Below are 19,294 nucleotides of genomic sequence, written 5' to 3'. Positions count from 1 at the left end.
TCATCTGCGGCTGGACTTAATTGTCAGGGGTCCTTTACCTTTTTTACTATGGTAATTTCTAGCATGGGGCCTTGATCCTTCCTTATTGGGAGCATAGTGGAAGGCAAAAGATTAAAGTACCCCTAGTCAGTATGCTAGATTAATTAATATTAAGCCCCTTTGGCAAATTGATCTTAGAAACACCTATGGGCACAGATGTGGAGCTAACAAACCTAGTTTGGTCCTTAATTGGATTAGCTTCAACTCAAGGCAGTAAAGTCCTATATTCAGATGGTAACAAGTTCTTTCCAGCCATTATGTACAGTATTTGGCTTCTTGGCTTCTTCTCCCATCCTATTGTTTCATAGAATCCTAGAACTGTAGAGTTGGAAGGGACCCTGAGGATCAGCTAGTCCAACCCCCTGCCATGCAGGAATCTCAACTAAATCATAACAGAATCATAGAATTGTACATCACTTAAAATTAAACCCCTTCTTCACTGATTTAAGCCCCACTACATTTCTCTTTAATCTTAAAATGTCATGGCAGGTGAGCGACGCGGGGCTGGATCAATTATGGCACAGGAACCTCAGAAAAACTGAAAAGAAGTACAGCCATTAAAAAGAGAAAGATGTTCCTTAATCGACCAGACCGGAGCGCCCTCCCCTGAGGAGGCAGAGGCTGCTTCGGGGGGTCGCGGGCAGAGAACGCGGCGCGCACCCCTCTCGCGGGCACCTGGTTGGCCGCTGCAGAAAGAGAAGGCAGCAGCGGCTGCCTGGGTGGGCTTTGGCCAATGAGCAGGCACCGTTCCTCACGCGCCATTGACGCACGGGACTTCCCTGTCCGTAATCGCGTAGGGAGAGAAAGAACCGCCCCCTCCTTCCCCGCCCCGACGTGCCCCAAAACAACATTAGTCCGTCAGCTTTTTCCTCCTACCAGAAGGGGGCGGTAGAGACGGTCGCGAGCGTTTGGCGGAACTTGCGCGAGCGAAGTGCATTCTGGGGCTGACGGAGTAGAGACGACGCTTCCCTCTCCCTCGTCTTCCTTCTCTCGCTGGGTTTCGGCGGAGACTGCGCGGCACTCTCTCCTCCCTTCTCCCGCTGTCGCGAGACGCACGGTCTTCTGCTTCCCTCAGCCAGGAGCGCAAAGAAGGCGGAGGGCGACCTAGCTCGCGCTTCCTTCCTTTCCGCCTTTGCTGTCGCTGCGCCCGCTAAGCAGCACCTGACGCCGCCGACGCCGCCATGCCGAAGAATAAAGGTGAGGCCTGGCCAGACCCCCGCTTTCCACGCGGCACTCTGCCCGCTCCCCCGCCTCTCGCCGCCTCTCTCTCCTTTGAGGCTCAGTCCCACCCCGGGATAAGGCGCCGCCTTCGGCGCCCCTGGGCCTGGCCCTCGCTGGGGTTGAAGTGCGTCGCCTTCCTCTTTCGGAAGAGAGGCGAGGGTCTTGTGGCCACAGTGGCCACCCTTCCTTCTCGCGTCTTTTTCTCTTCCTTTCTTTCTCCTTTCGCAACCTTACAGTCTCCCCCACCGGATATTCGGATTTAAGGCCCGCCAAGTTCAGTGGGCTCACTCCCGTGTGTGTGTCTTGGAAGACTGTAGTAGAGAATCGTCCTGTATTGCATATATTCAATAATACACGTGTGTGTAGGATCACACAGGCCGTCTTGGTGGGTGGGACCTGTACGGGAATTGGTGATTTAAGACTTGTAACACCACACACACACACACACTCACACACTTACTTTACGCCTCTTTCCTCACCTTTGCTTCCATTTCATTTGCTGTGTCTTATGATTATTGTGCTGGTTTTGATTATTTGGTTTATGTTTGTTTTCCTGGGGCATCAGAGCCCCTGAAAGACATTCGTCACTTGATTCTTCTTTGGTCCTTTTGGCCTTTTTTGTTTTTCTGTACTCAGATGAACACAAATATACTATTCAAAAAGACAGAATGGAAAATAAAGTGTGCTTGGTGTTTCTCTTAGACCCAGCTTCCTTGCTGAATAACTGCTTATTTGAAATGGTTAAGTGTTTAGTGGCTGTCACATCCTGTTCGGTTGTTGCCTGGTCAAGCCTTCAGGATGGAAATTGTTAAACAGCTAACTATACACATCCAGTTAAAAGTATTTTTACCCCAATTTCCAGTTAAATATGATTCCCAGAATTATTAACAGATATCAAGGTAGCATCTGCCTTCAGATTTGCATTCTAAACAGCAGATGAATTTAAGTTTTGATCTTGAATTTAAAGGTATACATTCTCCTACAATTCAGGATAAACTGTTAGCATGAATGTTTTCCAAAGTGTTACACAAATCTTTTCAGTGCAAGAAGTTCTATGTCACTGTTTACGTACATGCATACATATGTGCTAAACAGTTATATCCATTGCCTTTGGAAGAGGACAAATTATTTTTGCACTATAAATTCCATTAAATTACAAATTTGATATTCATTAGTAGCTACTACACACACACACTGAAAATGGGGGGAGATTATGTGTTCTGTGATTTATTATTAATGGCTTTATAATTAGGTGTTAATCCATATTTTCTACATGGTGTTAGTATTGTAGATGATATGTAAGTAATATTCTGTCTGGTATAAACCTGCCTTTGGTTTCCCCAGTTACTTACGTTTCTGGTGTAATATACATGATTTTGCACTAGATTTGGATGATTTACGTACTACTTTTCCTCTTAAAACTTACTAAACTAGAAATAGTATAGCTAATTCTGTTAGCTAACTACAATATATGCATTTGAGGAAGGGAAAATGTTTGCAAACCTTAGGAGAACTGTAGATGTTTATTGGAAACATAACACCAGTAGTTGTGTTACCTTTTATTGGGGATGGTCTATTTTTTGTATAGGCTGCAGTACTTTGTATCTGAATTTTACTGAACTAGCTCATAAGAGCCGTTACTATTAGTTGTAGTACTGAGAGCGCCTTCCAAGTCTTAAATAAAAATTAAATGCCTTAGAGCAAGGAACATATAGAGTGGGTTAGATGAAAATCTGCTACAGGAATGCTGCAATAATTTCAAATTCTCTTATTAAAAAAAAGCTTTTGGGAGGCCTGATATGCCACTAATTTCTTCAACACAATTTTTCATGCAGGATTTAAAATTGTGGTTCTCCATTGTTTCTTGCAATTTAGGTAAGGGAGGTAAAAACAGAAGACGAGGTAAGAACGAGAATGAATCAGAAAAAAGAGAACTGGTGTTCAAAGAAGATGGACAAGGTGAGACACACAGTTTTGTCATCCCCTATGGATGCAGTAACATTTTATGGTTAATGTCATTTGAATTGCCATAGTTTTCTGGACATGAAACTTTTGGAGGAGACATATTTGTAGCACTTTTTAATTGGGAAAGGGAGAAAACACAGAACTTGTATGTTTAATTCAAACGAGAAGTACAAAGATACGTGTTCTCAACCAAACAGCTTCTATGCAAAATTAAAAGAAACAATGAGCAAAGCTGAAAGAACAGATTGAAACGTATGATACAGGATATAAGGACAGGTGGAAGGGGGTGGAGAAGGGTTTTGAAAAGATATAATGTATTGGTACAAATCTGGGCATCTCCAGAGATATTTGCTTTAGTTTTAAATGGCAGATGGTGCTTAAATTAGCCTTGTGAAAAATTTAAGAAGATTGACATGAGTAAAAGTCTGATAAACAATATTTCTCTTTTAAAAAAAATTCTGTGTGTGTGATAAAGAATTCAGGAAACGTAGCCAAGTAATTAGCACACAAGCATGGTGAACTAGGGGAATGGTTTGTGAAAAGGATTTCTAGTGCCATTAGCCATATTTTCTTTTTTTAAAGCACATTATTTTTTTAATTGATTGATCAATAATTTTAATGTATATTTTATTTTATGTTGACCACTTAGGAGTTTTATGATACAAGGGTCAGCTTGTGGATTTAGTAATCTGGTAGTACTGAATGTACAGTAGTCATATTTTTGGTGGCTGGGTCCTTTTTTTGTGTTGAGACATTTTAAACTCAACAAGCAGCTGTGAAAAATCTGAGATTTTGCTTCTGGTTTATTAAATAGCACATAGGTTTTCATAGAGTCATAAACTCTATGACTTGGAAGGGACCCAATGGTCATCTAGCCCAACACCCTGCAATGCAGGAATCTCAGCTAAAGTTTCCATGACAGATGGCCATCCAACCTCTGCTTAAAATCCTCCAAGGAAGGAGAGTGCACCACCTCTCATGGGAGTCTGTTCCACTGCTCAACAGCTCTGTCAGAAAGTTTTTTCAAATGTTCAGTCAGAATCTCCTTTCCATAGCTGCCAAGTTATCCCTTTTTTAAAGGGATTTTCCCTTATGCTGAATAGGCTTCCTCGCGAGAAAAGGGAAAACTTGGCAGCTATACTCCTTTCCTGTAACTTGAAGCCATTGGTTCGAGTCCTATCCTCCAGATCAGGAGAAAACAAGCTTTTCCCCTCTTTTGGTTATGCATACAACTGTCAAGGTTCAGCTGCCGTTTCATGTCTTTCAGAGTATGCCCAAGTTATCAAAATGTTGGGAAATGGCAGACTGGAGGCATTATGTTTTGATGGTGTAAAGAGGTTATGTCACATCAGAGGAAAGTTAAGAAAAAAGGTACGTATTTCCAACCAATGTTTCCAATGACTTGCTAGAATGGACTGTGTGATTGAAGTTAACTAATGAATTTCAGAGTAAACAACAAATATTTGTAGTGATTCCTCTGTAACATGACCCATGTTACACTAGATTGCTGACAGAGTATGGATCTTGACATCAGTCTTTTGGATACTATTGCTCTACTCTCCTTGCCTTCTGTCAGGTCTGTCAGAACATGATTGATACCACCACTATTTGTCCTCTCAATTTTGGTCTTCTGAATGTGTACAGAAAAATATTAAAGCCACACTTACTTTTAACAGATCTGCTTCTGACCTTCTTTTTTTCTTACTAAACAATTGCACTACAGCTTCCTCCATTTGACTGTCAATCAGAATGTCTTGTTGCTCTTCAATTTTTTTCCCTTTCCTGCTCTTTACAGCTAAAGTTTTTGGCATCTTCAAGAAGGTTTCAGAGATCTGGTGTGCATTTTCACAGATTGTTCCCTTGCTTTCCCTCATAATGTTCCCAGTTTGTGACTCCAAACTCGTTCTCCTACTTTCAGTCCAGGATGGAGTTTCTAAATACCATTACATTCCGTCCTCCCCTCCCGGCCATCCTGGCCTATGGATCAGTTTTCCAGCATGCTAAACTCTTACTTCCACCCACTCCTTAATGCATCAGCTTCTGTAAAGGTAACTCTCAACTTACGTACATTTAACTTCTGCGATTCAGCTTTATATGCTTGGGGGGAAATTGTTTTTAATAGAAAGGGGCAAGTGTCTGGGGGGAAAGACTTTGGGAATCCCACCTGCTATTGAACCCAATGTGTTTTGACTAAACATGGTTTTGGCTTTATGCGCTATCCCCAGAAAATAACCTCAATGTAAGTTGAGAGTCACCTGTACTGCAGTTGCTCTCATCAATGTTTAAATTGGCTTTCTTGAGACAAAATCTAGAAGTTCATTGTTCTTCTTGATGTGAAATGTTCATTTTTTTGTTAGCATATTTGTTGGATTCTTCTCATTCCTTGCCTTCCTAAATAATTTCCTTTTTTATTCTCCTATTTACCGTATTGGCCCAAATATAAGTCACACCTGCAAATAAGCTGCACCTTTAAAATTCAAGGCTTATTGACGGGTTCAGCCCGCCTCCCAGCACAACCACCCTGAACTAGGTGGGCCTTAAATTCTCCCAGCACTCCCTCCCCACTGGCTCTGGGAGAGGCTTGGGAGCAGCGGGCAGGCTGCACATCGTTGCCCTGGGCTCCTGGGCTGCTCTCTGGGGGGGGGAGCTACGCCACTTTGCCAGCGGCCTTCCCCCTTCTTTCTGGCAGCTGGGGGAGGCTTGGGAGCAGTGAGTGGGCGCTGCACCGCTGCCCCACGCTCCCAGGCTGCTTCCTGGGGTGGGGGGAGCCATAAGGTTGCAAATATAAGCTGCACTTTAACTTTTCACGACCCGAATTTGGAAAAAAGTGTGGCTTTCCGTATATTCAGGCCAATACGGTATTTCCCTGTCCTCTTTGACATTTGTATCCATGAAAGGTCTTGCATGCCTTGATTGCTGCTTTTTATCCTCCACTTTCCTTGGTGATCACACTTATTATGGCTTTGTGGCTACCATATCTACTTTTCTGCCATCTTTGATTATATTTCTTCCAACTTCCCTCAAGCTCTTTCTTGGTTCTGCTCTTCTCTACATTGTGAGCGACTTATTTTTTTATTTTGACGTTCAAAAAATCCTATGATATTATTGTTGTTAGATTGTTAATGAGGAAGAATCTTGGGTTTGTAGGTGTTCCTTAATTATTTGTTTGAATTTTAGGTTTGGATAAATACGTCAGATATCATACTGGTGGGTTTAAGAGATTACCAGGTAAATATTGTTGTTTTTCTTTCTTTTCTTGGTTTTTGTAACTGTAAATGAGGAGTCCCAAAAACCTGAGTTGATGGTGTAAATATTAAAAGCCCAAATACTTTGATCCCCTGTATGGGCCATATTTTATAAACCTACCCACACCCACTGGCACTTTATTCATATTTATTAAATTTGTATACTCCCCTTCATCTGTAGATCTCAGGGCGGTTCACAAGGTAAAAACACAAAATACATAATAAAAACAAACACAAACCAATAACTTCCCCTTAGGAAGAAGGGAAAGGGATAACTAAAATGTATGGAATATGTGCTAAAGCATGCTTTGTACAAAGCCCAAGTTCCCTAGCTTTGATAACTTCGTATTTCAAAAAAATTAATAAATGCTGAATCTCGGACATAGCTGGTAAGAGAAGACTTCTCTTCTCTCATTCCTGTGGAATTAATCCATCCAGCTTCTGTCTTGGCTAAGTGTTTTGGGCAACGATCATCTCAATAGGTTATAGCCCCACTGCCCACATATTGGAAAATGTGACTTCAATAAAGGTGTGGGGAGAACCCCCCATAGTATCACTGCTTATGCAGTAGTGAACCACCTGTCCCTTCATTCATTGTTCCTGTCCTCCGTTAATATGGTAAAGCTTCAAGTCATGCACTGGTCCATGTGTGTGTTTGAGCTGCTGTGCTACCACAGACCATCAATCTATCCAGTTCCTATAGTAGGCTCAACATAAATGAGAAAGGAAGTGAGGTAGAATCAAGCAATAGCAAAGTTAGTAAAAGTGTAGCTTGACTTGTAGCACCTAAAAGTGAAAAAGTGTAGCTTGACTTTTAGCACCTAAAAGACATTTCCAGGTCTTCCAATAATAATTTTTAGTACTGAAACTGTTTTTAGTATATAAACTTGAAAAGTACATGCCTCTGCTGAAATAAGCTCTGCCAGCAAAAATTGGTCTATAACGGGGCTAGGAGGTTGTCTTCTTCAATATATAGGGGTTGATAAGAAATAACAATGTAAATGTCCAGTTAAAGTAAGTTTTGAGCAAGATTACCCCCCCCCCCAAAAAATACTACTTACTAGTAACTTAATATTATTTAGGATAACAAGGCTGACGTCATTCTAAAGTACAATGCAGATGAAGCCAGAAGTCTGAAGGCATATGGAGAACTTCCAGAGCATGGTAATAATTTCCTTGGTCATTTCAGAAGCTGTTACAAATAACGGGAGTGGGGGGACTCACAGTAAAACAGCTGCTAAAATGTGTTTCTATTTTGTTTTAATTTCTACTAGCCAAAATTAATGAAACTGATACCTTTGGGCCTGGTGATGATGATGAAATCCAATTTGATGATATTGGAGATGATGATGAAGATATTGATGATGTAAGTACATGGAAAGTATTAAGATGGTTGTTCAAGGGTACAGTATGCTAACACTTTGTATCGTTCAACTCAAGTTATATTGCTTGGCCAGGGGTCTGCAAATTGTAACTGAGCCTGGTAAGCAGAAATTTAAAATAATGGTTTGGAGTAAATGTAGAGAGCCTTTTCTTTTCCACTGATCAAAAGTGCCCTGCCCTCCACAGAATTAAGGAGAAAGAAGGACTTATAGTGCAGACGGCATTGCTCCCCCACAAGTTTGAGTCCCTTTGTGTCTCTTTTTAAGTTAAAATACTACCTTCACTTCTCTAACAGGTAAATTGTACATAAGTAGACAATGTAGATTCTCAAAAATAGTCCTGGTTTGTTGTTTTCCAGCTTCCATTCAGCAGCATATACATAAACCATTTTATTTGCATGCCACCTTTCCATAGTTAAAACCATGCTCAAGGCTGAAGTTTAACATACAGGCGGCAACCATTTTAGGCGCATTGAATTGACACGGAATCGCCAAGGCAGAATGGGGGCAAACAGGGCAGGAAGTGCTTCCATGTGCTCCACCAACACATCCGGGATCCGAACCCCCGCGTGGAATGGTTACCACCTGTAACCACAAATATAACAAAAGTTGTCATAAGCAATACATAAAACAAATCAAAAAGTACACAATCAAATTAATTAATTTCCACATTAGTCATAATAAGATATAAAGATACAAACGATTAATACCAATAATAGCATCAACACTCCCTCCCCCCTCCCAAAAAAAACCAGTGTTCCAATCTGAAAGTCTGTTCAGCAGCCTCAGCTTTTGTAACGAGTCAGTTTGGTCTGCACCTTCCCAGGCCAGGGGTGAAAAGGCCCGCAAGGAGCAGGTCTTCCAGAATTCACAGCCATGATGGTCCCCACTAATCCCTACTACGCTAAGAAGTAATCATGAGAATAATTAGGGGTGCCCAAGGCCTCTGATTTCTTTTGTGTCAGAGCAGTTTAGTTGAAATACATTTTGAGCATATCCACTCCCAAGTTTTTCTGCCAGCCTTTAATTATTATAAACTGCAAAAACAGAATAATTTGGCACGGGTTTGGAGAGAAGTTTTCACAACAATGCTGGGGCCTGCTTCACTTCTAAAGGAAGAGAATTCCAGAGAACTCACTTCCCAGAGTTAGGTTAACCTCTTAACGTAGCAAGAGGGAAAAACAGGATTGTAGAGTGATGGTCATCAGGCCTCTGGGCATTATTACCTGCCAGAATGAACGCTCCCCACATCAAATGGGGGGTGCCTTTTACATGGTCGTGCACAGCCCCCCGGATCCCAGTGCTGCTCCCGGTAGTATGGGCTGGCTTCGCCCTCCTGAGGCTGGATACCTGGAGGTCGCCTACCTCAGCCAATCACCCAATCCCGCTGGAGAGGCATTGCCAGGGGATCTGCCAGGTAGGGGTAGGGACCGCCGTGCCCACACAACAGAAGGTGAATCTTACCTGCGAAGCATCAGTTGGCTCCAGAGCCAACTGAATAAGCACCCTTTCCTCAAGATGTCAGTAAGTGGTTTCATGAAAGACGAAGCTTAACTATGTGTTTCAAAGCTTATCTAGTGGTGCTTTTGTATTCAACCAATTGATCAGTGATCCATTTCTGTTCATGAACATATGTGCCTTTATACTTAACATTGTTACATTAGCTAGCCATACAGAGATGGAAAGTTATCCAAAGGTCTTTGGCTATAGTCGATCTGAAGCCAAAAGCTTTTTGATCCTTGATGTCAGTGGAATAAAATTATGCCTGTCATGCATAGTCATGATAAAAGGGCAACCAAGAACAGCAACTCAAGCAACACAAGATATTAACCTTATCATAGATTTTATTCTACATGCTATAGTGAAATTGTAATTCGTGACTTTTCATACTTTTCTTTCACTTGCAGATCTAAATGGAACTGAGGAATACATTCCAACTCCACCTCAATAATTATTTTGTTTTCAAGTCCATATCTTAAAGAAGACTGAAACTGCATAACATTTGTAGTTACACCAAACCAATATATTGCCCAATGTTTAAGTATTTATATTACTTTTAAAAACAGATGATGTTGGACTCTGAAAAGTTAAATGAAATAGTACAACTATTTTTGCCTCTTTACCAATTAGACCTTTACATCTGTGTGTAAATACACTTCCTTAAACTCCCCCATTTGCTTCATCTTTTTTCACCACTAAACTTCACTCAATCTGTTTTGCAATAATAATAAAAATATTGCCCTATAATTATCATGGAATTTTGATTGAATGTGCAGGCTAGTGCCCAATCTGCCAGTGCAGTGTTTTTTCCTAGTACCTCTTGACGTCAAATTGTTACATTTTGAAAATAGAAAATGCAGTGATTGTCTTTAAAATTCATAATGCCTAAATCTGCTTTTTAAGTTTTAGCTGCATGTTATTTTTATACTGGTTTTGATATTAAATTTCCTCTTTCACAGATAAATTTGCCATAGTGAGGGGAGAGGTTTTGGGTTGTTTTTTTAAAATTATGTATGTTTGAATAGCTGTTCCCTATGTGGAAGTGGTAATGCAGAAGTTAAAACAGCAGCCACACCACATTTAAGTCGTTAATTAAACCGAATGGCTTGCAATGTTATATTGTAACTTAACATTTTAACAGGTGCTTTTGTCCTTACATTAAAAAAAAGTTCAACATTTATTATATTATATTATACATATTTAGGTTAGATCCTGAGTTCCCAAGAGCAGAACTCTTAACAGGATGGCTTATGCTGATTCTTCCATCTTTGACTCCTGGTGCCTCCTGAAAAGGTGTTCTAGAGAGTTGGAGAAACTTTTGAAACAGCATATGAGGTGGTGCTGAGGTCTATTGGGGAGGGATTCCCTCTGAAGTCTCATTTAGAACAGTTGTTCCCAAAAATGGTCCATAGATCCCAGAGTGTCTGCGTAGTCTACCCAGGAGATCTGTGGCACCATTCACATAACAAAAACTATCATAGAGATATCAGCATTCTCAAAAGTACGGGGTCTACGGTTTGGCTTTTGAAAAACAGGGTCTGCGGTACTTAGCTAATTGGGAACTACTGATTTAGAACATTCTTACACTTCAATAATAAAGAGGAAAAATGCTCAGTTGTATCCAACACTGCACAAGCGGGTTTCTGTGTGTAAAACAGAACTTTCTCCCCCCCCCCCCTGCTCTGGAGAGTGCCTATCTCTGAAGCAGATTTTGATGGTGCGCTGGGGGGGTGTAGACAACTGGGGAGAAAGTTCCATTGTGCATGCTGACTGAAGTCTGTTATGCGAATGGAACTGCAGTGTTTGATCAACCCATTATGTTTAAAGAAGGTTTTCACTTTCAATTCCATCAATTATGGGGTACAACTGAATAAAGGTTTTTGAATTTGAGTTTATAAATGAGATGAATATTAAGTTCTGAAAATTTCTATCTGAAATTAACCAGTTGAGAAACAAATTGAATGAGCATTTTCAGTTTGAGTGGGAGTAGCACACCTAAAAAGTTCAATAAAGACCAACATAGTCCTAATAATATTTAAAAGTGCTAGATTGGTTTGTGTTTCCTTAGTGTTGTATTTCTATTTTAATCAAGGATTAATTCCTGTTAACTAATTGATTTGTCTACAACAGTTTTTATAGAACACTCAAGTTCTTAAATTTTGTTACACAGCTAAAGTTTCTTAACTGAGAAAACAAGAATTTCAGAAGTGGAACTGCATTCAGCCACACTTGTGTCTAACCATACATAAACGATACTGTTGAATTGGCCTCTGCGCATTGAGTTTTGAAGTTGGTGGGGTGGAGGTTCTGCTCAAAGTTACTGAAGTTTGTATATAGCTTGCCTTGTGAGTATTTGATATCAGATGAAGTGAACGTTTTGGTGTTTGTATTTTATCCTTTATAAACAAGGGAGGAAGGAGGGGGTTTAAAATTCACAAAACCTCTATACCTGTGTGTACAATGTGTTGCACACATTGTATATTTTACATGTGGGATAGATTGGCTTCTTGGTCTTATACTGATTTAAGACAGCAGTTTAAGCATGCTTTTTAACAGCATTCCAATGCACATGCTTGGTTAGAAGCATTTAATGGACATGAGATTGTGGAAGTCTTGCCACTGACAATGTTTCTGATAATGCTAGAATAAGAATATATGCTAGATCAGGACTTGTCTTGTGCAGCATCCTGCTTCCCACAGCAACCAATCAGATGCCTATGGGAAGCCTACAAGCAGGATGCAACCCTCTCCCTGCTGTTGCTTCTCTACATCTACTTTCTCCACACAATGCATAATGTTACACACCTCTGTTGTGTGTTTGTTGCCTGCTTGCCCATTTTCCAAACTAAAAAACCCCCCATGTGTAATCTGTCTTCATAGTGCAGTTGATCCACCCCCATGGAAGATTTTGGCTGCCCCCCCCCCTTTTGCACCATATCAAGTTGTACAATATTCTTGAGATACACTGACCAGAACTGTGCAAGGTATTGCAAGTATGGTTGCACCATAGATTTGTATAAATACATTATTTTTGATCCCTTTCCTAAATGATCCTTAACACAGAATTCACCATTTTCAGAGCTATTTCACATTGGGTTGACATTTTCATTGAACTGGCTCTGCCAGTTCAGATGTACCATATTTTTTGCTCCATAAGACACACTTTTTTCCTCCTAAAAAGTAAGAGGAAATGTTTGTGCGTCTTATGGAGCAAAATACGTGGTCCCTGGAGCCGAATTGCCCATGGGCGAAAAGCAGATGTGTTTGTTTTTTGTTTTTTAGAAAGAACTAAAGGCTAACAAGAGGGAAGGAGGGTGTTCAAAGGAACCCACTCAGCAGCTGACTGTAAGAGATCAGGGAGGGAGATAAGAGATGCTTTCCCGGCCCCACCCCCTTGCCCAGGCCTTCATTGTTGTGTTTCCCCAGCAACATGTGACTGGCTGATTAGATTATCTGTCTGGAAACTGTAGAAATGGCTCCCCTTCCTTTCCTAAAGAATCAGCATAACTGTGAGCTGATCCACCCAAAAATGGGCCCAATTTTCCCAATTGCAAAAGAAGCTGCACAACTGTGAGCTGATCCTTTAAAAAACTGAGCTTTCCCCCTTTGCAAAAAAGCTGCACAACTGTGAGCTGATCCTCCCAAAAACGGGGCTTTTCCCATTTGCAAAAGAAGCTGCACAACTTTGAGCTGATGCTAAAAAAACCCAGGGCTTTCCCCCTTTCCTCCTCTAAAAATTAGGTGCATCTTTTAGTCAGGTGCGAAAAATACGATGTGTGAAGTGAGGAGATATATTTACATATATTTGCCACAGTATGCATCATCTCACAGTTCTTTTCATTGAACTACACTTGCCATTTTAGTGCCCATTTCCCCAGTCTGAAGAGTTTATTTTGGAGTCTCAATACTGTATCTGATTTGGTTTGCAGCTCTAAATATTTTGGTGCCTCAGTAAATTTGGCTACCTTGCTGCTCACCCCTAACTCTAGATCAGTAATGCACAAGCTAAAAAGCACAAGTCCCAATACAAATCCTTCAGGAAATCCCCACTACTTATATTTCTCCATTATGAGACAACGGGATCTGCTTTACAACTTGGCAGTGAAAACAGATGCAAAAGATTGATTTAGGGTTCCCTGCAATCTCCTCTTTTAGCACACCTTGGACTCATTTGTTGTGTGAAAGTCCAACTGTATCCCTGGAATGTCTCTTTAATGTATTTATAAAATGTTTTATTGTTGGTCTTAATGTTTCTAGCAATACAATCCTCATAATCCTTTTAATCCTTTTTGTCTGCTTGTATTCCTTTTGCCAAAGTTTGTTCCTTTTTGTTATCCTCATTTTATCCTCATGTTATCCTCATGTTATCCTCATTTAGGCAACTCTTCCATTTTCTGAAGAGTGTCTTTTTGCCTCCAATTGTTTCTCGTCTCTGCTTGTTAACCCTTTGGCATTCTCATAGCTTTGGTCATACCTTTGCAGATCTGTGGTATATATTTTAGCTGTGCTTCTGTTTATTGTGTTTTTGAATAGCTCCCTGGCGCTTAGAGAGATTTGACTCTCTTGACCAGGCTTCCTCAAACTCAGCCCTCCAGATGTTTTGCAACTACAATTCCCATCATCCCTGACCACTGGTCCTGCTAGCTAGGGATCATGAGAGTTGTAGGCCAAAAACATCTGGAGGGCTGAATTTGAGGAAGCTTGCTCTTAACTATCCTTTTCAAACTTATTTTTTCACCATTCCCTCAACCAAATTCTACAGTGTTCCTTTTAGAAGTCAAATAATGCTTTTGTTGGACTTTCCTGGCAATTGTCTGCTTCAATATATATTGAATTTGATAGAGCAGTAGTACCGGTACTGTAGTTTCGAAATGGTTTAACACTTGCATCTCACAACAGGTCCTGGGTGCCACTTAAGATTAAGTTCTGTGTCAATTCCCATCTGGTCAGTTTTAGAACCAAGTAGCTAGGCCCCAGATCACCCTGGGCCTTTTGCTCAGGGGAATGTTAGTACATTTTCAGTACTAAATAACTTTGGAGGCTTGCTATTATCACTCTCACACAATGGTTCTGGGGAGTTGTATCCCCTTTTTAATTTTTGACCATATTCCAGAGCAACACCTTTCCCTTCCTATTGGATTTAAATAAAGATGGAACTGTATTCCACTCATTATTTAAATATGTAGGGTCCCTCTCCAAATGTCTGTGTCATGTGGATTTTTCCTTTATGGCTATGGACTTCTGGCTAGCTATCATATCCCACTGCACTGCCATTGACTAGTTCTACCCTGTTCCGATTTGGACATTTACACATCCTCATCCTCATTTCATCACAAACCAGATGCTCCCCAGTTCCTGTCAGATTTCTCCCAGGGAAAAGATATAAGGGTTTTTAAAAAATAAATATTTTCGTGACAATAAAAATTTAAATTAAAAGTTTGTACAATGATGTGTTAGATAACGGGTATTTCTCTGTCCTAATTCTGACTCTTAAAACAGCCTCAGATTCTTTTTCTTTTTTTTACTGGAGATATCAGGGGTTGGACCTTGGGTTTTATATGCTAGAATTAGGGAATCAGTGGTCCCCAACATGTTGTTGGACTACAACTGGAAGACCACAGGCTTCCCACTCCTGCTTTACATATTTGCCACTGAGTTCTACCACATCTTCTAACTTAAGCTCCCACTTCTGGTTATGATCCAATCATTAGCTATGATCCAGCAAGTAATTTCTAGCATCAGGGCAGAATTTCTTTAGCTGTGTGATGTTGATGACTCATTTATCCCACTTCTCCTTCAAGGAAGTTAAATCACAGCAGATAAGATTGGTGGGTTGGTTTGATGTAAATTGACTTTTTCTCCTCTTTACAAGATGTAAAGTTTGTGCATGTGTTCACTTCTAACACTAGTTTGATTTTTAAGGGCATGAATATAACCTGTTTGCTTGTTGAGAAGGAAAAAGCTACAGTAATGCCAAGGAATAATGCAGTATGCTGGTAATGTATAGTTGAGACTATGTATCTAAGTTGTTATGGTGGTTTAATTAAAAAGACATGAAACCCTGTTGTCTGAAATGACATAACCACTTAGTAGCACATCCAAATTGTCTACCACAGGAAAAGTAGTTCTTGCAGCAATGCTGTTTCTCAACATGTAGCTCTTATAACGGGTTTTCAAATGTGAGTTGTGTCTTCTCATCAACAATCTAAAACGTAAAATAATAGCTCATATAGTCCTTACACTCTCAAGTGTTGTGAAATATACATGGATCATATAAGTTGTTACTGCAGCTTAGGTTTAAGGATTCCTGGAACACAAAAAGATTTCTATGAATGGAAAAGCAGACCTAACTTAAATTGCTAACAGGTCTAACACTACTCAGTTTATAGTTCTAAAAAAACCAAACAAACCCAGAACTGTATTAGTATGAATTATTAACTTTTGGGTATAGCAGAAATTTAGCTGTCCCTTTTGGTGGCTTCCCCTACTCAATAACCACAATTACTCTCTTTTCCAGTTGCTTATCTGCCCTCAGATCCCCTTCCTCTTCAAACATATTGCATTCACAATGAGAGTGGATTAAGGATGAATTTTGGGGGGGCAATTATGTGGAACGGTGCTGACTTGAACTGAAACCTCCCAGCTGCCACTTGTAGCCATTGCATACCGGTAATACCTACGGGTACTCTAATTGGTTATTTCTGTCCATAGTGATACAAATAAATATATTCTCTTGGGAGGCTGAATTAATGAACTCTGGTATTTATTAATTGAAAATATTAGGAAATAGTAGATGAATTTATAGACTACAACTGTAGGTGGGAGTGGTTGTGGAGAGTTTATGAATTTGTATAAAGCTAGAAAGGTAATTTGATTTTCCTTTGCAGTAGGTTCATTTATCAAAGAACAAAGAAGTGTGCGTGCACACGAAAGCTCATACCAATGACAAACTTAGTTGGTCTCAAAGGTGCTACTGGAAGGAATTATTTAATTTTATTTTAATTTTGTTTCAAAGAACAAACGCTTAGGGTGTATCCAACAGTTGTCTCATTGGTTCAAGGGCTTCCACCTTCCCATCTTTGACCCTTAATCTGCTCCAGAGGTTTGGAGGAGCCCTCAGAACAGATTTGGGGATGGGCATGGAGGGAGAAGGAAGTCTTTTTGTACAGGCCGAAATCTTTGTGCTAATGTGGTGACTTGACTGCAGCACTTAATCTTGTTTGGGGTCAACAATATTACTCCTTGAGCTTCTGTAGAGAGTTGCTATGCAATACTGGTAATCCATATGCTGAACAGCTGTACACGTTATAACCACTGCATGGAGAAACTTCATCTTCATATCTTCCCACTTCAGTGCTCTCAAAATCTGTTCCAAAAGGTTGGGGGACTCTGGAACAAATTTTGGGGGCTCTGTGGAGTCTGCAGGATAGAGAGGTTTGTGAAGTTCCATTGTGCTAGCAAACTTAAACTTGTATAACACTGGATAACGTTCCTTTATTAAAATTGGTAACCTCTCATAAGAAAACTCAACTATGAAACTAATCCAGCAAAGACACACAGTGGTCTAATTTATTTTGTAGGAAGTGAATCTATCTTGGTATTAATAATTTAGGTTACTGACCTAGGTGTTTGTACAGACCTGTGTTACTTATATTTTTCAGGCTTTAGGGTTTTTCTAATAAAAAAATTAAAATATGTCTATACTTCCAAGCTTGCAAATTAGGAGCATACTTTTGCAATGATGGGGAGGGGGTGGTATTTTCCTGTATGAACTTCCTGTCATTTCCCAATAAACACTCCCATTTTAAGATCAGCATGAGTGCAAGATAAATCTACCATTTTTGCCACACTTTTGTGACATTTTGTTGACAAGCAAAAGGTTTACAGTACTTACAAATTACAGTATTTAATTCTAGCAAGGAATGTTTCAATTAATCCTAACAACTTGGTGAAAAGCAATAGTTTTCTCTCAGCTTGGCACAAAAACCTATGGAAAAGCTTGATCATGTAAATCAATTAACAAATGGATTGTTGCATGTAGTAGAATGGCCTACGGCTGAAAAATTAATAGGAAAAAAAATACGGTAACTTTCACCCCATGGGGCTCATTTAGGAGACCCTGAGCCACATTAGAAGATTGTCTAATGTACAGTATAGTGAGTTTCCAATATCTGCACAAAGAATCTTCAATAATTCATTATATTTTGGCTAGGATTCAAACAGCTCCATCTACAAATAAAAGCCAGTTCTGCTCACAAGCAGAAGGGTTACTTGTCTTCCTTTCCAATTTCAGCTCTGTATCAAATCCAACTCTGTTGAGGGGATCCCTTATGAAGTTGAAAGTGGCTCCCCATTCCTTATTCAAAGTACAGTAGGTGCATAAGCAACCTGAATTAAGAATTGAAGTTTTCACACCACACTTGAAATAAGCTTTGAACATTTGTAAATCCCTGCCAAGGAGAGGCTGCCCCTTATAAAATGCTTCAGAATTGTTAATGTCCCAAAGCTGTGCAATGTGTTTTAGTATTAAGTCAAGTACCATCCATGTAAAGGTAAAGGGACCCCTGACCATTGGGTCCAGTCGTGACCAACTCTGGGGTTGCGGCGCTCATCTCGCGTTATTGGCCGAGGGAGCCAGCGTACAGCTTCCAGGTCATGTGGCCAGCATGACAAAGCCACTTCTGGCAAGCCAGAGCAGCACACAGAAACACCATTTACCTTCCTGCTATAGCGGTACCTATTTATCTACTTGCACTTTGACGTGCTTTCGAACTACTAGGTTGACAGGAGCTGGGACCGAGCAATGGGAGCTCACCCTGTTGCGGGGGTTCGAACCGCCGACCTTCTAATCGGCAAGCCCTAGGCTCTGTGGTTTAACCCACAGTGCCACCTGCACATAGCTGTCAAGTTTTCCCTTTTCTTGCGAGGACGCCTATTCAGCATAAGGAAATTTCCCTTAAAAAAGGGAGAACTTGAAAGCTTTGCACCCGCGTCGCTGCCATCCATGTAGATGACATTTAATAAAGAATGAGAGGTCACTCTCTAGTACAAGAGGTTTACAATTTAAAACACAAGTGAAACCAGAAGAGAAGGGAAACGAGGCAGAAAGGTAGGATTATGTCATCATTCGTTATACATAGGGTTAGTTAACATTAAGGAATGGGCTTTTGCTCCAAAATCTTTGGGTATGCACACATTACTGGCTTAAAATGCAGTGAGGTAATTTCTTATGCTGCCTTTCAAGTAAATCCAGTAATTAGTTTTTCTGGGAGAGGTGATTGCCTTTTGTGGGGGTAGGGAGCATTTTTGGCAAGAGGCATTGCGGGAAGGATCTACTTGTGCTTTCTGGGCTCCAGTTCCTTTACTGTTTGGCTCCTGCCTGGAGCTAGTCCATAGCTATGTTTCCCCTGGTGTTGGCACTTTAAATAACCAAAGTGAATGAGGTTCTCGCCTTCTTGTTTGCAGAGACTCAGTCCTCATCCACTTACTAGGGAATAAGGCCTATTGAATCCGATGGGACTTCTGAATAGACCTGGTTAAAATTTGCAGCCTCAGTTCTGAGTCAACAGGAAAAGGCGGCTGGCAATGTGATGCTTCTCCGAGGTCAGACTTGTAAGACTATCCTCAGGAAATGTTCCCAACTGTGTACACCTGGGATTCACTATTGTTAGTGGCTTGGGGGGAATCCTACCAAAACTCAGTTATTCAGAAGAAAAGCTTGTCGGCAGCATAGCTGCCAAGTTTTCCCTTTTCTCTCGAGGAAGCCTATTCAGCATAAGGGAAAATCCCTTAAAAAAGGGATAACTTGGCAGCTATGGTGGGCAGTGCCATAATAACTAACCATAATCGTGTGCGAAGCACAATAAACCTTTATTTTTTTTGGAAGACACACTCATAACCCGAGAGGGAAGCGCTTCTGCCCCAACACGTCTCCTGGCTTAG

The 19,294-nt window shown here is 40.6% G+C and overlaps 1 protein-coding gene across 1 annotated transcript; it reads left to right on the top strand.

Moving 5' to 3' along the window:
* Positions 1-1,007: 1,007 nt before the first annotated feature.
* EIF1AX (eukaryotic translation initiation factor 1A X-linked) lies at positions 1,008-11,396 on the top strand. Its single transcript, XM_035116083.3, has 7 exons — positions 1,008-1,236; positions 3,136-3,219; positions 4,493-4,596; positions 6,403-6,453; positions 7,553-7,634; positions 7,745-7,836; positions 9,760-11,396. The coding sequence occupies exons 1-7, from the start codon at positions 1,221-1,223 to the stop codon at positions 9,763-9,765; spliced, it is 435 nt and encodes a 144-aa protein (XP_034971974.1). The 5' UTR covers positions 1,008-1,220; the 3' UTR covers positions 9,766-11,396.
* Positions 11,397-19,294: the final 7,898 nt, after the last annotated feature.

This window comes from Zootoca vivipara, chromosome 4 (assembly GCF_965207765.1).
Source record: "Zootoca vivipara chromosome 4, rZooViv2.hap1.1, whole genome shotgun sequence".
Lineage (NCBI taxonomy): Eukaryota > Metazoa > Chordata > Lepidosauria > Squamata > Lacertidae > Zootoca > Zootoca vivipara.
This window is presented reverse-complemented; position numbering and strand designations above follow the sequence as displayed.

Bases quoted from the DNA above. Each gene is read 5' to 3' on its own strand.
- EIF1AX (XM_035116083.3), top strand. The intron at 4,597-6,402 runs GTACGTATTTCC...TTTGAATTTTAG, and splicing joins GAGGAAAGTTAAGAAAAAAG to GTTTGGATAAATACGTCAGA. The intron at 6,454-7,552 runs GTAAATATTGTT...AATATTATTTAG, and splicing joins TGGGTTTAAGAGATTACCAG to GATAACAAGGCTGACGTCAT.